This window comes from Pleurodeles waltl, chromosome 10 (genome assembly GCF_031143425.1).
Source record: "Pleurodeles waltl isolate 20211129_DDA chromosome 10, aPleWal1.hap1.20221129, whole genome shotgun sequence".
Classification (NCBI taxonomy): Eukaryota; Metazoa; Chordata; class Amphibia; order Caudata; family Salamandridae; genus Pleurodeles; species Pleurodeles waltl.
Window position 1 is genome coordinate 1,035,329,463 of NC_090449.1, and position 17,700 is coordinate 1,035,347,162.

Consider the following 17,700-nt stretch of genomic DNA (forward strand, 5'->3'; position numbering starts at 1 on the left):
CTGTTATTGTAACAGTTATCGACTCCATCATTTACTGCGTGTAATAGGTTCTATACCCTGTTAAATGTCAGAGCTCACACTTGGCATAATTTAACAGGGGTAAAATGCTGGATAATTATCAGAACATGGAGGATTTTGTGTGGAAAGCACCAAAATATGTTTGCTAACCTCCATTATCGTGGAAAACCTTGTTATACATATTATTTATCACACCCAATAAATATGAATCTCTTCTCTTCATGAGCTTAAGGAGAGCTTCTTCAGTGACTCACTCAGGAATCTTGGAAGGGCTCAGCTATATGAAGCATTCTCCAACAATTGTAATCTGAATCCAAAGACACATCTTCGTGGCTTAAGTGCACATTGTGGTAACATATGAACTGGTGCTAAAGAGTGGCAACAAAAAATGATACCCATAGGAGCTAATTAGAATTACAGTTAGACTTTTTTCATCTGATCAAAATGGAGGCTGATTAAAAGACTGAATGAATGAAATAAAGTATATTTTTAGGGCAAAAGACATCATCAAAGAAGTTTGGCATTAAAGCTTAAAAGCCATATTTTTCTTTAGGCTGTCCATCCATGTATTTGGTCTCGGTACATAGCTGACTACAACTCTAGGCATCTGAGTGATATTGTTTTGGACAAGTGAGCCTGTGACGCATGTTAATCAACTTGCAGATCTTAGCCAATAGTCTCTTGTGTCTTGAGACATTTCCAGATGTAGTTCAGAACCATAGGCCTTAACATTATATGCAGTTTCAGAACTTCAAGTGAAGAAGCCATTTTTCCATGTCTTTGGCTTGTTGGGGTACAATTCTTTGGCTTTTCAGGCTAGTGTCTTGTGTTACCCCACTCTGGATCAATTTCTTTGAGGACTTTAAGTATTGCTGAAAGTTCTGATCATCTAATTACTGCAGTTTTCCATCCTCAAAAACGTTTCTAGTTCCAAGATGTCAATAAAAATTACAATTCGTCATGTTACGTATCAAATATCTTGAACCCTACTACAGAGAGTCAGTGGAGATGGTGAATTTTCTTTTACCTCTGGACACCAAAGACAAGAAAAAAATTACAAAGCATTTCTTCTCACTCAAGGAGAATAGTTTAGTTTATGAGGATCAGCACTTAATACCATTTCATGTTAAAATATATTTAAGGGTGTTACTGTTAACTGTAAAAATGATTTTTTCCTCATATAAATAATCAAGAAAAAACCCATACATATATATATGAGTACATACGCACACAAACACACTTATTCAGACAAGCGTGCTTTAAACATTGATAATGAGCATACCATACAGGTGACTTTTTGTTACAGATCTAGAAGAATGATGAATCTATGTTTTCCCTGTATAGCTCAAGAATAAACATTTTCTTTTGTGTGCACTATGTATTACTCTCCTACGCAGCAGAGCGGCTGACCTTATTGGTTCATTATTCCTGCACTATGATTGGTCTATTTCTCCAAGGGTTTTATGGAAACTGTAGTTTGTTAGAGTATTTGTCTCCCTCCTGAATATACAGTAAAGAGACTGCATAGGATGCACCATTGTTTCCTGTTACAAAGATCCAGTACTCATTATTAATTCTCTGCACAAATCATTTTCTATGTGCATGGTTTCCTTTATTATTTTGAAAGAATGTATATACTATTTTTAGGGCTATTGAAGTTATCTGCAGGACCTATTGTTACTAATTGTTCACAATATACATAGAGGGAGTTCTGTCTGCAACTTTAGGAGTATGACTATCTCGTAGCATGCTATTAGCTATTTGATGTATCCTTCCACCTTCCTGCAAGTGCTCCCACTGGAATGCAACAAGAATTATTTTACATCAGAACAGCTCATTCAATTACCATGTCTGTCACATTTGATATTTTATCTCATACTCCGTATAAAAAATGATGTCCTTTTTGTCAATTTTTTCTCAGTACCAAGAAAGCCAATAAGACAAATTTTAATGTGATAAACAACATTATGCACACAACACATATATAGCATTTGTGAAAGCATGCGTTTACGTGCATTGGCATACTAAGGCATGTTAAGGCCAGACCTATTGGCTTTGCCAATGGTTGTTTTGATTAACAATGGCACTGCAAAGATGCTGCTTCAAAGTGTTTTGTGTGGGCAAGGAAGTAAGTTCCAGAAGGTCAGGGCTATATCATTTAGTCTTCCGTAAATTGCAAGTTCTCAAAAAGGTTTCGGAGACAAGGATCCCGAACTTGGAAGTTAGAGTTATGCATTAACAGATTTATTGTCAGGTCTTTCTCCAACTTTAGGAAGTCAGTTTGAGGCAGAGGGGGAGAATAAATGAGTTCCAAAAGGAAGAGGCTTGTATGTGGAGTGCTTGCCCCCAGAGCATGACTATCACGCTGGAAGAGCAGAGAACCTGGGTTAGAGGGTGGTGTTTGGTGTCTGCTTGGTCTGCATGGCTTCAAGATGTTGAAAGGCAGGATAATAAGATGATAACCGATCTGGGAGGGCCTTATGAACAATGCTCACTTTTGTTAAATGGACCCATCCAGGACTGAAAGCCAGTGGAGCGACATCATTGCAGGTGAGATGTGATCTGCGCTAACGACAAGGCCAGATGGCTCTCTTTGGACCATAACCATTCTTTTGATGAGAAGGTTTCCATTATTACACTATAAAAGACAATATTAAACATTACCACTACTAGAATAAGGATGATTCATTGAAGGGAGAGCAGCAGAGGGAGGAATCGGTGAGAGACATGGAAAGAGGTGTTAGATAAAGTATTGTGATATTTTTCACCGGTGGTATCAGTGAAGTTTTCGGATTAAGAATAACTCCTAGGTGGTGAGCAATTTTAAAAGGGAATGGTAAGAGAGATTGTAAATAAACGAAGGAAAGTTTGGGTTGCTGGAACCAAGTAGCAAGATCTTGTGGCCATATTTACGAAAAAGCGTTACAGTGCAGCAAGTTACCTTGCTGTGCTGCATCGCTGGGAAAGTGCAGGAATGCACCGCAGTTAAGGCGCTACGGTGCATTCCTGCCCTTTCCCTTGTATTAGCGTACAATGGGCCACCTAGTGACAATGCAGGCACCCTTGCGCTATGGTGCAAGGGAACCAACTGTGCAAGCAGGATTGTTTTTGTGCAGGTAAGAGCACCTTCCTGCACAAAACCAATCCTGAGAGGCCTGTCCCTCTTTCTATATGTGCTGCAGAATGCAGCACACATTAAAGAAGAACAAATGAGTAGAAGTAAAGATATTTCTCTTCGTTACACCTCTCCTGCTGTGCCGTATCTCTTTAGCGTAATCGCAGGTTTACCTGTTCTTGTAAATCTGAGAATGTCTCAAAATCCATGGATGTTGCATGTGAACACCCTCGCAACACCCATGGAAGCGCCTCCCTGGCGCAGAGTAATGCAACGCAGCGATTTGCACTGTGTGACATTACTCAAGCTTGATGAAACCATGCAGGGCCACGCAAGGTGGCCTTGCGTGACTTCATAAATCTAATTTTTCATTTGCGTCGCATGTATACCACGCGCTCTTACACCATGTTGCGTGGTGCAAGATCACGCAAAGGGGCTCATAAATAAGCCCCTTGGTCTCTGAAGCATTCAGACATAGCTATTTTAGCAGAATTAGCCCATTCAGGGTGAAGAATCTTCCATCTTTTGTACATGGTATGAAAAATCTCGCTTGCCACAACAGAATTATATGCCCCAATGATTAAACGTGAAATAGCGTGGCTTTAGTTTATTATTCCAAGCAATGAGAAATTTTAAATAATATAACATATAAAAGACAAAAAATTATAAAGCATTTTGTTATTTCAATAAAGAGTTTTTTGTCTAAAGACTCTAGTACTTTATGTATGTGTTTGCCATAACATTATAAGAATGGCTCAGTGCATAATCACTGGGCTCTTACAGGTCACCAAACGGTGGCTATTTGCTTTTGACAACTCCCCAATTCCCTCTTCACTGTTTGAAGCTTGTAACATTCCTGATGCATCCATTATAAGCACTCTGTAATACTGTGCTGCTGTCTGCTCTGATATGAAAATTGCATTACTCTGATCTACTCTATGCATTGTACAATTTATCTGTCATGTCTGGTGAAAACCTTCATTCAGAATCTAAATAGGATAATATTAAAGTAGAAAGAAACTCTATCAGAAACAGTAACAGCTTAGCATTGAAGAAACCAGTCATTATGTGCCTTGTCCAACACAAATGTAAATATGATATGATTAACTATGAAGGTGATTTGCTGTTCAGCCTCCAAATGGGGGAAACATAATTACGGTAGTAACAACGTTGAATGTGATTCAGGAACATATAAGAAAAAAAAACAAAGAAAGCGGAAATGGAAGAAAAGAAACACGTTTGGAAATAAAGTAAGAGAAATAAACAAAAGGAGATAAAGAGCAGAAACATAAAAATAGTAAAAAATAAAAAGCCGAATAGACTTCCTGAGCTTCTACAATGGCCAGCAGGTGTGTGTGCAACCAGAGGGGGGTAATTTAAAGGGATTGCCCAGTTCTCCTTGGCACAGTTGGGGCTCTCAATTCCCTCCTTGGGTTTTAGGGAGTGGCTGTGTAGCAGGCTGCTGGAGCACCCACCAGGAATCCTTGAGTTATGGAGGGGGGCATTGGGTATGGGCTTCTGAAAGCAACGAGCTTGTGAGCCCATAGAGTTCACTGAAGGAAGGATTCTGCTAAAGGCCAGCTGCTGCTCAGCTTACAGATACCAGGCCAGTGGGCGGGTATTGGATCTGGCACATGGCACTGGATAATAAGGGCAGCATGTGCCACCTTTCTAGTTCTTCCAGTGCAGAAGCGTACCAGACACCACCGTCCATCACATCCAGTAGCAAAAGCAGATCAAACCATAGAAAACGCAGAATGAGGGGGGGTTATCTGTTGGAAGGACTCAGCTGCGAAGAAGCGGAAGACAATGAGCTGATGAGAATGCCTCCCCGGCACTACCCACAGATGCTGCTCCTTCTCCCCAGGAAAGGAAAACAAATAGCGACCAGATGACCGGTGCAGCGGTTGCACTGAAGGAAGAGAACGATGATGTGCAGACGGCATATTTGTTTTGCGTGCTCAGCAATTTTTGTTATTACTTAATAGCAAATCCCAAAGCCATTGCTTGTTACTGAAAAACGATCAATCAATAGCCCTGAGTGGATGAGAGCTTTTCCCCACTGCTCTGGGTTAATTTCTTGTTTGCTTTCGGGAACTCCAGGATTTTCCTAGCAGTCCTGAACAGGAAAATATACATCGGAAGTACCCCTCCAAAGAGGAAGGACACTGGCTCATGGTCCATTAGTCAAAGCTTTCTGATGATGGAGCTAGATTGAAGCTTTTCTGTCAGCAACTTGGTACTTTACCCATCTATAAATGGGGCAGGCGAGCAATGAGTTCGGCAGAGGGGAGATTGCCTTTTCATGGTGGATTCCCCGTACCTGCTAAACTCTACATGACACTTTCAGTTAATTTTCAACAACTAATTGTACATGTAAATTTATACTGAAAGCTTATAATAGATCCTTCATTGGCAAATATGGTAACATTACAGAAATGAATCCCCTCAGCTATACCAACAAAGACGCTAAGGTCCCACAAGAGAATCCAACGAAATGAGTGACACACGTCTATGACTAGACATTTTTTTAAATCCTCAGAACTTACATTAAATGACATGGTGCAGTTAATGGTTTGGTTTATAAGAAGCTAATTAAGGGAATACCCTCCTCTCTGGGTCTCATAATTGGCTGCCTACGCGGATGATGTGCTATTTTTTTCAAGCGAAGCAGAGGAAGCAATAACAGAAAAATTGAATCGAATGAACAACTATGGATCGATCTAAGGATACTCCCTAAATAGAGAAAAAAACCTGACATTTTCCCACTCACTATGTTATGCTTACCTCAAATGGTCTAAGGGCATATTTATGGAAAAGTGACAGAGTGCCACGCAACACGTCGCGTTCCTGGGCTCCAACTGCATCACAGCGAAAGGCATTTTCTAGAGCTGGCACAGTGTGCTGCCTAGCGCCAGTGCAGGCAACCTTGCATCATGGTTGCCTGCGTTGCATACAGGATTGTTTTCATGCAGAAAGAGAAGCCTTCCTGCACAAAAATAATCTGAGGTATATTCCTCTTTCTATGTGTGCGTCAGAATGAGGAAGCAGTGAGTAGAAATAAATATATTTCCCCTCTTTGCCCCTCCCCTGCGAAGACATAGCATTTTGGCACAATCCCAGGTTTACAACTTCTTGTATATCTGGGAATGCGTCAAAATCCTTGGGAGTTGCATGGGAACACCCACGTAATGCCCGTGGAACGCTTTCCCAGGGCAGAGTAACGAAACGCTGCGTTACTCCAGTTATATGAAGCCGCAACAGGCCACCTTAAGGTGGCCTTTCGTGGCTTCATATAGCTGCCTTAGGATTTGCGTCGCTCTTGCCCCACGTTACGTGGAGCAAAAGTGATGAAACCAATGTCGTAAATATGGCCCTGAATTTAAAATAGTCATTGAAAAGACGAGATCCCATTCATAATCTACAATTCCTGCTAAAATAAAAATGTTAAAAGCCTGGGCCTAAAACACAATACTTGGCAGGAACATTTACAGACAATTAAAAATGATGGTGGCCCTTCAAGTTAAGTTTTTCCTTAGAAAGTTTCCATTACAACTCTCTGAAACATCCACAATAGTACAGATATCCTAATCTCCAACTTTATCTGGAAAGACAACACAGCCCAACTCTCCATACATAAAGCTAACAAATTCAAAGGTGGCCTGGGGACACTAAACTTTGTGAACTATCTAACAGCGCTCCTTGCCAGGCAAGCTGCTCATTGGCCACACAATGGTATCCTTCCGCTACTCATGGGCTGACACTGAAGCAGACATGGTCAAACCTCTATCCCTTCGAAGCGCATTCATTCTAAAACATGTGAATGTAACTCACTCTTACCTGATCTTAAAAGACATCGCCCTAGCCATAAAAACACTTGATAAATGTGTTCAAAACAAATTGGAAAGATTGGATGTTTGCTCCGTTTGGTTCTATCCACATATCAAAATAAACTCTAAACCGATCTTCTTTAAAGACTGGGTGAACTCAAGTATTCTACTTGTTAAAGACCCAGGTTCCTCAAAATTTCCCTCTCTCCTTCACAATGGTTGCTGAGAAATTCAAGCTACAATTTTCAGAGTTATAGAACTTCTCAAAAAATTGCAGGCTGCACTTAGGAAGCTAGGCGGGACGGATTTGAATATTCCCCCTCCATCGCTATTGGCATGAGAAAAACTCTGGGATTCCATTACACGTTATAGAATTTCTCCAATGATTTCACAATGCAAATATTGGACCATCTACATAATCTTCAGGACACCAACGAGATTACAGAAGGTGGGCTTGGCATTGTAACAGATATGCGGGTGATCTAGAACACCTTATTTTTTTACTGTAAACATACACACCATCATTGAGAGCCTGTAGAACGCACCTTAATTTAAAGTTTCAATACCACACTTAGGGGCTTGTAAATAGGCCCCTTAGTCTCAATCATGTAATTGTCGCTCTTGGCTCTTTAGCAATTGCATTAAAACCCACACTTAACAATTGGGATTTCCAGTTACTGAATCTATTGCTCACAATTGGCAACCCCTTAAGGTGGAGAAATTATATTATTTCCTATCACCTGTGGCAGGCCTGGGTCTGCTATGTTAGGAGTGCTGGCAATATTGCACACTATGAAAACTTTAATAATACCTCCTCTAGATCACTGTGAAATAGTTTAGATCTATGCCTGGAAATAATCAAACTTTTGTAGATATTAATAATCTACAACATTATATACAGACCCTACCATTTATTTTTGCTATGCATCATCACAACTAAGACCCTAATTATGAGTTTGGCGAGCGGAAAAGGCTGCCTACAAAATTTCCGCAGTCAGGAGACCGCCAGTGCAGTCTCCTTCCTGCCAGCCATATTATGAGTCTCCCACGGCGGCAATGCTGTTGGGCGTCGGGTGCACCAGCATCTGTCGCCAAATGATTTGCTCGACGAGGCGGGCCATGGGGACCCCTGGCAAGTGCATGGGCAGTGTGGGGGCCCCGTCTCCGCCAGCCTTTACATGGCTGTGAAACAGCCACGTAAACACCGGCAGAGAGAGGGCTCATAATCCCCAGGGCAGCGCAGCTTGTGGTGGTATTACCACAGTCGTAATGTCACAGTCGGACCGCCATGGTCATAATGAGGGCCTAAGTGTGTACCTCTTTACCTTCCTTTTTTTCTCTTTACTATATCTTTCTGTTCCTCCAATTACCAGAGATGCTCATGCTATGTCAATCGCAACTTTTCTCTGAATAGATATAAACGATTTTTGTTCACCTTTCACAGTGTATTATTTATCTTTCTAGATGTTTATTTGTGCACCAGACCATGTACTGTTTTCTTTCTTTTTTAATCAAAATCTTTAATAAATATGTGCTGAAATAGAAAAAATATATAAGAAGCTTCCTCTGATCTGCAATCTATACTTTACCTATAGACCTTGTATTACATGGATAGGGCAGTCCTTCTGCCCCCATGCCAGGCTGTAAGTGACCCATAACCATCTTCTGTAATGGGTGCCTTTGGCAGAAAGGGTATGAAATAAGTTTGAGATATGAACTGAAATACACATTTTCAGAAGTGTTGTAAATAAGATTATTTACTTACCCATTCTGCATAGCAGCTGTGGGGTCATAGGTCAACGCCATACCGGTCTGTGTGCAAATTTAAGAAAGGGGGAAAAAGATGTTATTTCTTAAACTATTGAAATAAATGCAATTACTTTGTCATAGTTCATCATTCAATTACATAATGTCCATCCACCCTTTAATTTAGGAGTATGTCTGTAGCATGCAGACGGCTCCCACTAAAATTGAATCTGATGGCATTTACCCCTCTTCAGAGTGGAGTTAAAACAGATTACTTTTAAAAGCATCAGTGATAACTAGGATACTGTACATGTGGAAGTTTGAATGCTGCTAACAATCATCAGTCCATCTAAAAATCATTAAGTAAATTTATATAGCGCTGTTTTATGAGCTAAATAATATTAAGGCACTGATGACAATTGTTATGCCCAACCCAGTGGTACTAATGGGTGGTGGCTCTCAGTTTGAGAAAGTGGCAACACAATGACTGCATCATCTAGTGCATGGGTGTGCATGCTGAAATTCTGCAGAACAACTACTATTCAACACAACAGCACAACAACACAAACACCCAAAACCAACAAATCACAACTCATTTCAATGCAAAACTAAGCAACAAGTTAATAAGGTACAACAGCAAATGAACACAGCAAATGCAATCACAACTGCACTATCACAACACTATGGTCTACTGTTGTGTTGTTATATTTATAGGTGTTAGTGTTTTATGTAGTGGTGTGTGTAGTGTTGGTGGGTTTTGTTTGTTTATTTGGTGATGTGGTACCTTCTGTTGTCTTCTTATATTGTTGATTTGTGTTGGTGTTGTGACTGTATTTTATTTCGTGGTGTGTACATGTGCTGTTCTGTATTGTTGAGATTTTATATTGATGATTTGTGTTTGCATTTATTGACTGCTTTTTAGAGTTCCTGTGTTGTTGTGTTGTGTCATTGTGTAGTAGTTTTATGTTACTTCATTTACTATACTGGCATATTGTGTTGGTGTGCCCATTTATTACTTTTGTAGTATTATGCAATTGTGTTGTGTCTCTGTAATGTGACAGTGTGCTGTTGGATTGTGTTGTAGTGTTGTTTCTTTATTGGCCTCAATTTCTATCCAAGCACTGATGGGACACTGTGTCCTGCATGCATTGGTGTAATCTTGCCAAAGAGTTCAACAGTAGACTTAGCCTCTACTCAGTACTTCCTTACAGCTGCATCAACTCCTTCCAGACTCTCTCTTACTCCTGCGCCTTAGTAAACACCATAACTTAAAGAGCAAGGCTGGACCCACCACCCGGCTCTCCTCTCGAAGTAGGAGATTTCTGTGGATTTGAATTCTTCATAAAAGACAATAATAAGTAGAGGATCTGAACTAGTCCTCCGGTATATGTACTTCCAAAATGCACTCTTGGCAGGTGGGAGAGATGGTCCATCACTTCCAAACTTGAGGAAAGAACATGAAACTCACCTCTCTAAAAGGCCTATCACCAATGAAGGGTAACAATCAGGACTTCTGGTGATAACCTAGCAAGTATAGGTGATCCAACAAAGGCCTCTAGATATCCTACACATGAATACTGATTTACCTATTTATTTTAGGGGGCTTATAATAGGCAATATTCAGCCTGATGACTAGTTATGTTCACTCTCTGTGCTGACTTGGTCATGTTGGCAGGTGTATGACTTTATCCTTACAATCTAAAGCTCTAGTGCTATCTTAAATGTGCACACAGAGGTTCAGAGACCACAGTCTTGCTGTCCTGAGAACATGAAATTGTAGAGATTATCTGACAGCAATTGCAAATAGATGGAATATATTGTGCTCTACAGGATCTAATAGAATAGTGTGGAGTCCTGTCTCGTCTACATAATAGACGCAAGCTTGCTAGAACAGGAAGGGTTTGTTATCCATTCTGGAAGGGTGATGGCTTGGGGGCCACAGTACTGGGTCCAGCTTGTTCCAGAGTGCTGTACCAAGGGACTTAATATTATGTCTTTGTAGTTCATCTGGCAAATGTTGAGTGCTTGACAGAAGCACGGCTCACATCAGGCATGTAGGTAGGTGTCAGCTTTTGACAGGTCCTTTAGGCCACTTCTTCAAAAAATGATTTGTGAGGGTGCAGAAACTGTTGAAGTTAATTTTTTGTTCAACATGAAAACAATGGAATACATTCGGGATGTGGGGGTGTTTCTCAAATTGTTTCTTCTCAGTTGTGTTGCACCTCTAACTTTAGTATTAGAGATTTAGCATGAGCACTCTCAGGTTATTATAGTAATGGATTCTTGAGGGGGCCCACTAACCTGCACTCTGAGTCGAAAAGTTTGAAAGAGTTTGTTGATGCTTCCTATAAAGTGGTACTCTTTTACCACCTCATTGACCTTTGCAATGAAGGACAGGATGGTACTGAAAATGTCCCCCATGTTCTTGGTAATTTTCACAAGAAAGGATGCCTATAAGATAGCTTGTCGCCGGGATGAAGGCAAGGTGAAGTTGAAGGTCAGCTAACTAGTCATCCTCTGATACAACTTCCTCTTCCAAGAAAAAGGTTCCATGCCCAGGATATGCTACCACCAACCCACTGACTGTGGACATGCATGACCCTGTCAGTCCTCCACCTGACTGCAGCCATGACTCGATACGTTCAACAGTCATCACACCTACTTTGAATCTACAGGATGGGAATCTCTCCAGATACACTACGGTCCCCAGCTGCGCCTCTTCATCGGATATGCTTAGTCTTCAGGGTAAAAGACCAATCTATGTACCATACAGGAAGAGATAGAGATCAATAAGGTAATCTCCCAGGGGCAAGTTATTAGCCTATAAGTGCACATCATTATTGTATGGACCTCTCCTTTTTTACTTGTCCCTCATGTGGTTAAAATATTACCAACTTGCGGCTAGACACCTGTTTACGGAAACAGTAGACATGTCTTGTCTGGATCTTAAGTGCTGTCAGAGTTATGAAGCAGAGCTAAGCGCTGGCTGGCAGCGGGGAAGCATCCCTGGGACTGTGTCCGTGTTATAAATGACTCTCGGCCTAGCAGAGAGATATTAATTCATGTCTGAGAAAGCTGGCAAGGAGGTGGAAGAGCTGGCACCAGTGACGCGGTAACTCCTCACAACACCACATCACATTAGTGTTGGGCAAACTCGGCCAACCAGGCCAGACTGCTCTCTGATCCAGAGAGATTCCCGCCAGGAAGGCTGGTAGTCAAAAATGGGAAGTGCAATGCTTTCATGCATTTCAGTACTAAATGCACCAATTTCTCATAGGTATAAAGATTGAGCATCCAGTGTTTTGTATTTATTAACCAAAGTATTTAGTAAGTGAAGCATTTTTAGCTGAAACCCATCAATTACAAGACTTTCCACTAGATGCCACAACAGATTAAGTGCACCGCCACTCTCCCCCGCACCGCAGACACAGGCTTCCAGCTTTTCCTGCGGCCAATCACAACGTTGCTCAGAGCAGCATTATGATTGGTTAGAGCGCCCCAAGGCAGACTGGTAGCCTGGGCTTGCTCTCTCCAAGCCGGCAACACAGTGCAGTGGTGATTTTCTGGGCAACCGCGGACCCCTTGAGCAGGTGTCAAAGTCTCCAAGGAGTCCCTAGCCAAATGTTAAGAACTGCTGGGGTAGAGTACTTGGAGGATATGGGATGCACAGTCATGAACTTTTGTGAGGGATGCAAGATTACTTTCCATCACTTCTCTTGCCAAGCAGATTTAGGGGCTAATTTAGATTGTGGCGAACGAGATAATGCGTCACGACAGACATCCCATCCACCAAAATATAAATTCCATTATATCCTATGGGATTTATATTTTGGCGGACGGCATATCAGTCATTGTTGTGAGGGAGTAACTCATCCGCCAAGATCTAAACCAGGCCCTGAGTCTTTGTTTTGGAGGGGGTAACTCTCTGAGGCTGCATTAAATAGTTGATCTAAAAAATGTATCTGAACGTTAGAATGAAGGGTCGAATGGAAAGGATTTTCAGCACAAAAATTCAGCTGTCTGTTGTGTTGGCTGTGCGCCACTTCTCTTATGATGGACACTCCTGAGCCTGTAATCCTCAGATAAGTCTTTCTCCTATACGTTTGTCGTGAGGGATGCTGAGCCGCTGGTCTGCAACATGTGACTGATATTCGATGACTTTTGTGGTTTCAGAGTAAAAAGCTGATCACTGCCTTTCTGTACAGATGTTATTACAGCTGGAGTGACATGAATAGAACCTGAGACTTCAGTCATTGACCTTTCAGGTTGCAGAGAGGAAATCTCATCAGTGCTGTTGTTGTCATAGCTTCAGTGGCCTCGCTGCATCTGAAACTGGTCCTTTCATGTCAGCTAAGCACGTTTCTGAATCACCTTGCCTTAGAGGGGGCTTGTGAACATATCAAATGTGGTAAGATATTTATTTGGCCGATCTGCTTCAGGGTGGAAAGTATATCCCATTCAATCAGAGAAAATGTCTGTTTGTACTGTTCTCAGTGCCTTTCGCCTGCTAGTACCTTGCTTAGTTAGTTGAGTATGAGCTGCAGAGATCTGTAAATAATCATAATATCTAAAATTAAGATGCCACTGAAAACATTTAAGTTTCAAACAGATACTGGTAAGTGACTACAACTTTTTGACATGTGTCTGCTTTGCCTGATCTAATGAATTCAGCCCCCACCCCACCGGGTGATTATGGATACTGGTTTCTGTGATCTGTGTGATGCAACGCCTTTCAGATGCATTAAAACCCAACCACCAGGCAGCCAGATCTCAAAGCTGAATATCAGACTATTTTATCAGTGTTTGACTTGGCCCTTTCTGGAGGGTCATCCCCAAACTTTTGAACTTCATCCTCATGTTTTCTGAACCCATTTCTGTTGACTTTTAGAACTCTGCACACTTTACCACTGCTAACCAGTGGTAAAGTCATTGTGCTCTCTCCCTTAAACACAGTATAATTGGCTTACACCAAATTGGTACATTTGGTGTACTTGTAAGGCCCTATTAAAGTGAAACAACATGTACCCAGGGCCTTTAAGTTAAATGCTACTAGTTGGCCTGCAGCACTTATGGCACCACCCACTTAAGTAGCCTCTTTACACATGCCTCAATCTGCCATTGTAACCTCTGCATGCAGTTTTAAAACTGTCATTTAGACCTAAACGTTTCTATTTTGTACATATATGTCCCCTCTACGGTAGGCCCTAAACAGCTCAAAGGGCAGGGTGCAGTGTATTTAAAAAGTTGGACATATCCTTTTAACTTTTACATGTAGCACTAGTGACATTTGTTTTTTGCTACTGCAAGGCCTACTTCTACCACATGATAATATTGGGTCACCTTGCTACATTTAATACGTGATAACTTCCAATTGGGAGCAGATAGGAATTTCAAGTTTGGTATCTAGTGAATTGTAATTTAAGACTATCTTTAATGGTAAGTTCGTATTTTAAGTCACAATTCTGAAAATGCCACTTTTATAAAGTTATTTTCTTGTCCCAAACATTTGGTGCCTGCAGCCTGTATCCTACGTCACATGAATAGGTGCAGCTGGCAGTTGGTCTCTGTGTATTTCTCCCAGACAGAAAGAGTAAGTGGAATGGGTGTTGCCGGGATTGGACATCTTTGACTTAATAGGGGTCAAAGCTGTCATCTACCATGCTTGTACATCACAAAGACACTGCTTCAGCACACTCACAAAGGTTTCACACGTCATTTGTGTCCACAGACAAGCTGAGGACAAGACAGGGAGGCAAAAAATTCCAGACATCTCTGTAGGGGAATGGATCTAGAAGCATCACCCACTTCAAAGCGGACACCAAGGATAAATAATGGACCCTCAGACCCAACTCTTCAGTACTCTGCACCTGTGGAAGGCTCAGAGGAACTGCTGTGCTGCTCTGCTGTAAGAAGACCTGCTGCTACTCAGCTGCCCTGCTGCCCGAGTGAAAAGGCCGGACCTGTATCTTGAACCTAGGACCACAGGATTGACTCCAAGAGTTAGTTGGCTGGCCACTTGACAAAAAAGACTGCAACCACCTTGACCCCCCCCCCCCACCTGGGCTCTGTTTGTTGTGAGTCTTACCCTCCAAGTGGTGCCACCTCAGTCCTGGACCCTTGGAAGTGGACTTGAAGGTGCTCTGCCAGCCCAGCTATGGTCCAAGCAGACCCAATGCATTGTGACTTGCTGCAATGCACCAGAATGTGCCACTGTGAGACACATCCCGGGCGCAGGGCATACCGGCACCTTAGAACCGACACTGCGCAACACATCCTCAAAGTAGGGCCTCACTTTGCAGCCCTAAAGCTCTTTGGAACCACCGCTGCGTGATGCATCATCAACGCAGGACGTCACATTGCAACCCCACAGGTCCCTGGAACTGCTGCTGTGTGACACATCCTCAACTGAGGACCTTGAGCTGCAGTCCAGAATCACCACTGCGCTATGTATCCTTGACCCAGAACCTTGATTCACTTCTCTACCAGTGTTTAAGGTAGTTTTTTTCAGCAGGCCTAACTTGGTCCCTGTGTCTGGCCCATGCTCCATTGTAGTCCCCCTATACTTGTGGCTTTGTCCCAGTTCGTGTGACGACCAGATATCTACAGGTGGTGCTTTGTGCTTTTAAGCACGACTTCTACTTAAATCTTTAAAACTGCATAACTTCAGTTCTACTGATGGGATTTTTTCATTTTGGACTCAGGTAATTTATTAAATTATACCCTATTTTTCTTGTGTTCTATCTGCACTTTATTGCTGCTTGTGTGCTGCACAAATATTTCCCAAATTGTCTCTAAGTTAAGCCTGACTGCTTTGTGCCAAGCTATCAGAGTGGTAAACAGAGGTGAATTTGGGGGTGCTTGTGACTTCACCCTGACATGAATTGTGGTTTCTGGTTGAGCAAGGTTTTCCCCCTTCAACCATTAACCAAATTTCTTACAATGAGTGAAAACATCGATGAATTTCTATGTCGCTTGTCGAGAGATATAGCATTTCTTATCTTTATTTCTCATTCTCTTATACTAAATGGGGTGTTTTTCTGGGTCTCAGAAAAGACAATGGGGGTTATTCTAACTTTGGAGGAGGTGTTAATCCGTCCCAAAAGTGACGGAAAAGTGACGGATTTACCACCAGCCGTATTACGAGTCCATTATATCCTATGGAACTCGTAATACGGCTGGTGGTATATCCGTCACTTTTGGGACGGATTAACACTCCTCCAAAGTTAGAATAACCCCCTATGTCCCTTAGGATTGCATTGAAGAAAATTGTATAGGGTCTGCCAGTGGCTTTGGCATTATTAAATAACACAAGTCCTTCTGTGGCTGTCCAAGACTTTGGTTGTCTTCAACAGACTTCATTATGCCTTGTTGGTGCATAGTGTTCTCTCCTGATAGGTCCCACTCTCTTTTTTGTGTTTACATCTAGGGTGAAGGGCATACTGTCCTCTCTGCTGTGATAGGTGGGTGGATTTCAAAGAGTGGCTTTGCAGGGCTTGATTACTTGCAAGATGTAATATAGCAAAGGAGGAGAGCCTCACAAAGATGTGTACATTTATGTAGTGCTGAGCCGAGCTGGGTGGCGCTGCTTTATGTAGAGGGGTGCAAAATTGCTAGTTTTTGCCCCTAAATTACACAAAGTGATGGAAAATTAAGCAAAATTACACACAAGTTATGTGAAATGCACTTTGTGGTATATCGATTGAAATGTTAGTAAGAGGGCACAAGGGCATCCTGCACATTAAAAAGTAATGTAAGATAGTGGAAAGGGGACTGGTTTGAGGAGAAAATGTCTCCTGTGACACATTCTCTCAAGAAACATTTCTCCTGTGAACCATTTTCTGCTCAAACCGGTACCCTGCAGCAAAACAGTGTGTGAAATGCCATGCTCACGCAATTTATAACATTTTGCATAATTTAAGCAGCACAAACATGCCCATTTCGCAAGCCTAACAGAAAATTTTGCCCAGGCCTGATGTTGTGTATTAAAACATTTACATCCACAAAAAGTGATGGGTGGAATGCTGCAAATAGTATAGCCACTGGCAATTACTCAGGGAAGCATTCCAACCCAGCGTTACTTTGCCCACCATGCCACCTCAGATTAGATACCGTCATATGCAAATCACTCTTGGCCCAGTTTTAATAGGAACAGCGCAGCCCGAACTACTGAGCCAAGGGCCAGATGTAGCAAACGTTTGCGACTCGCAAACGGGCCGATTCGCAATTTGCGACAGTGCAAAATCGGAAATGGGATGCAAAAAGCCCATTTCAGACTCGCAAAAAGCGATGGGACCCGTTTGCGAGTCGCATCCGTTGCGACCCCATTTTGCGACCCGCAAATACCAAGTCGCAATTTGCGAGTCGCAAACCTTATGCAATTGCAACTCGCAAATTGCGACTAGTCGCAAAAAGCCCAGTTTGCATGTCCCATTTACCACTAACTCAGAGCAGGTGGTAACCATTACCAAAGTATAAAAGGAGACCCAGAAGGCATCTGGGTTACACAAGATGGCGGAGATATACCTGATAGCAGTGAGAAGGAGAGTCCACGCAGCCCAGCAGAGGAGGAGGAGGAGCCAGAGACAGGAGAAGATATATAGAACAAGGCAGACTCTTTTTCAGCAAACTGAGGAAGAGATCTATGATAAATACCGCCTTAGCAGCGCAGCCATTCTAGAATTAATAGATTTACTGAAACCACAGCTAGAACACAAGACCCTGCGTGGCTGCGCCATCCCTACGCATGTGCAAGTACTATGCGCACTGCACCTCTTGGCCTCAGGGAGCTATCAGGGGGTCATTGCCGTGGCAGGTGGGGTATCCCAAAGTGCAGTGTCAAGGTTCCTCAGGGCATTCCTAGAAGCCTTAGTCACGCACATGTCTCACTTCATATACTTACCAAGGAATGAGGCAGAAATTAACAGCACCAAGCTGGACTTTTACCGCATTGTCCACTTTCCTCATGTCATAGGGTGTGTAGATGGGACACAC

The 17,700-nt window shown here is 42.2% G+C and overlaps 1 protein-coding gene across 2 annotated transcripts in view; it reads right to left on the reverse strand.

Annotated features, from left to right (window-relative positions):
* The window catches only part of RBMS3 (RNA binding motif single stranded interacting protein 3), a 1,236,319-nt gene that overhangs the window by 172,861 nt on the left and 1,045,758 nt on the right, over positions 1 to 17,700 (reverse strand). For both annotated transcript variants that reach the window (XM_069212004.1, XM_069212005.1), the window contains exon 8: positions 8,729 to 8,775. In XM_069212004.1, coding sequence (XP_069068105.1) covers positions 8,729 to 8,775 — 47 coding nt within the window. The remainder of the gene's footprint in view (positions 1 to 8,728; positions 8,776 to 17,700) is intronic.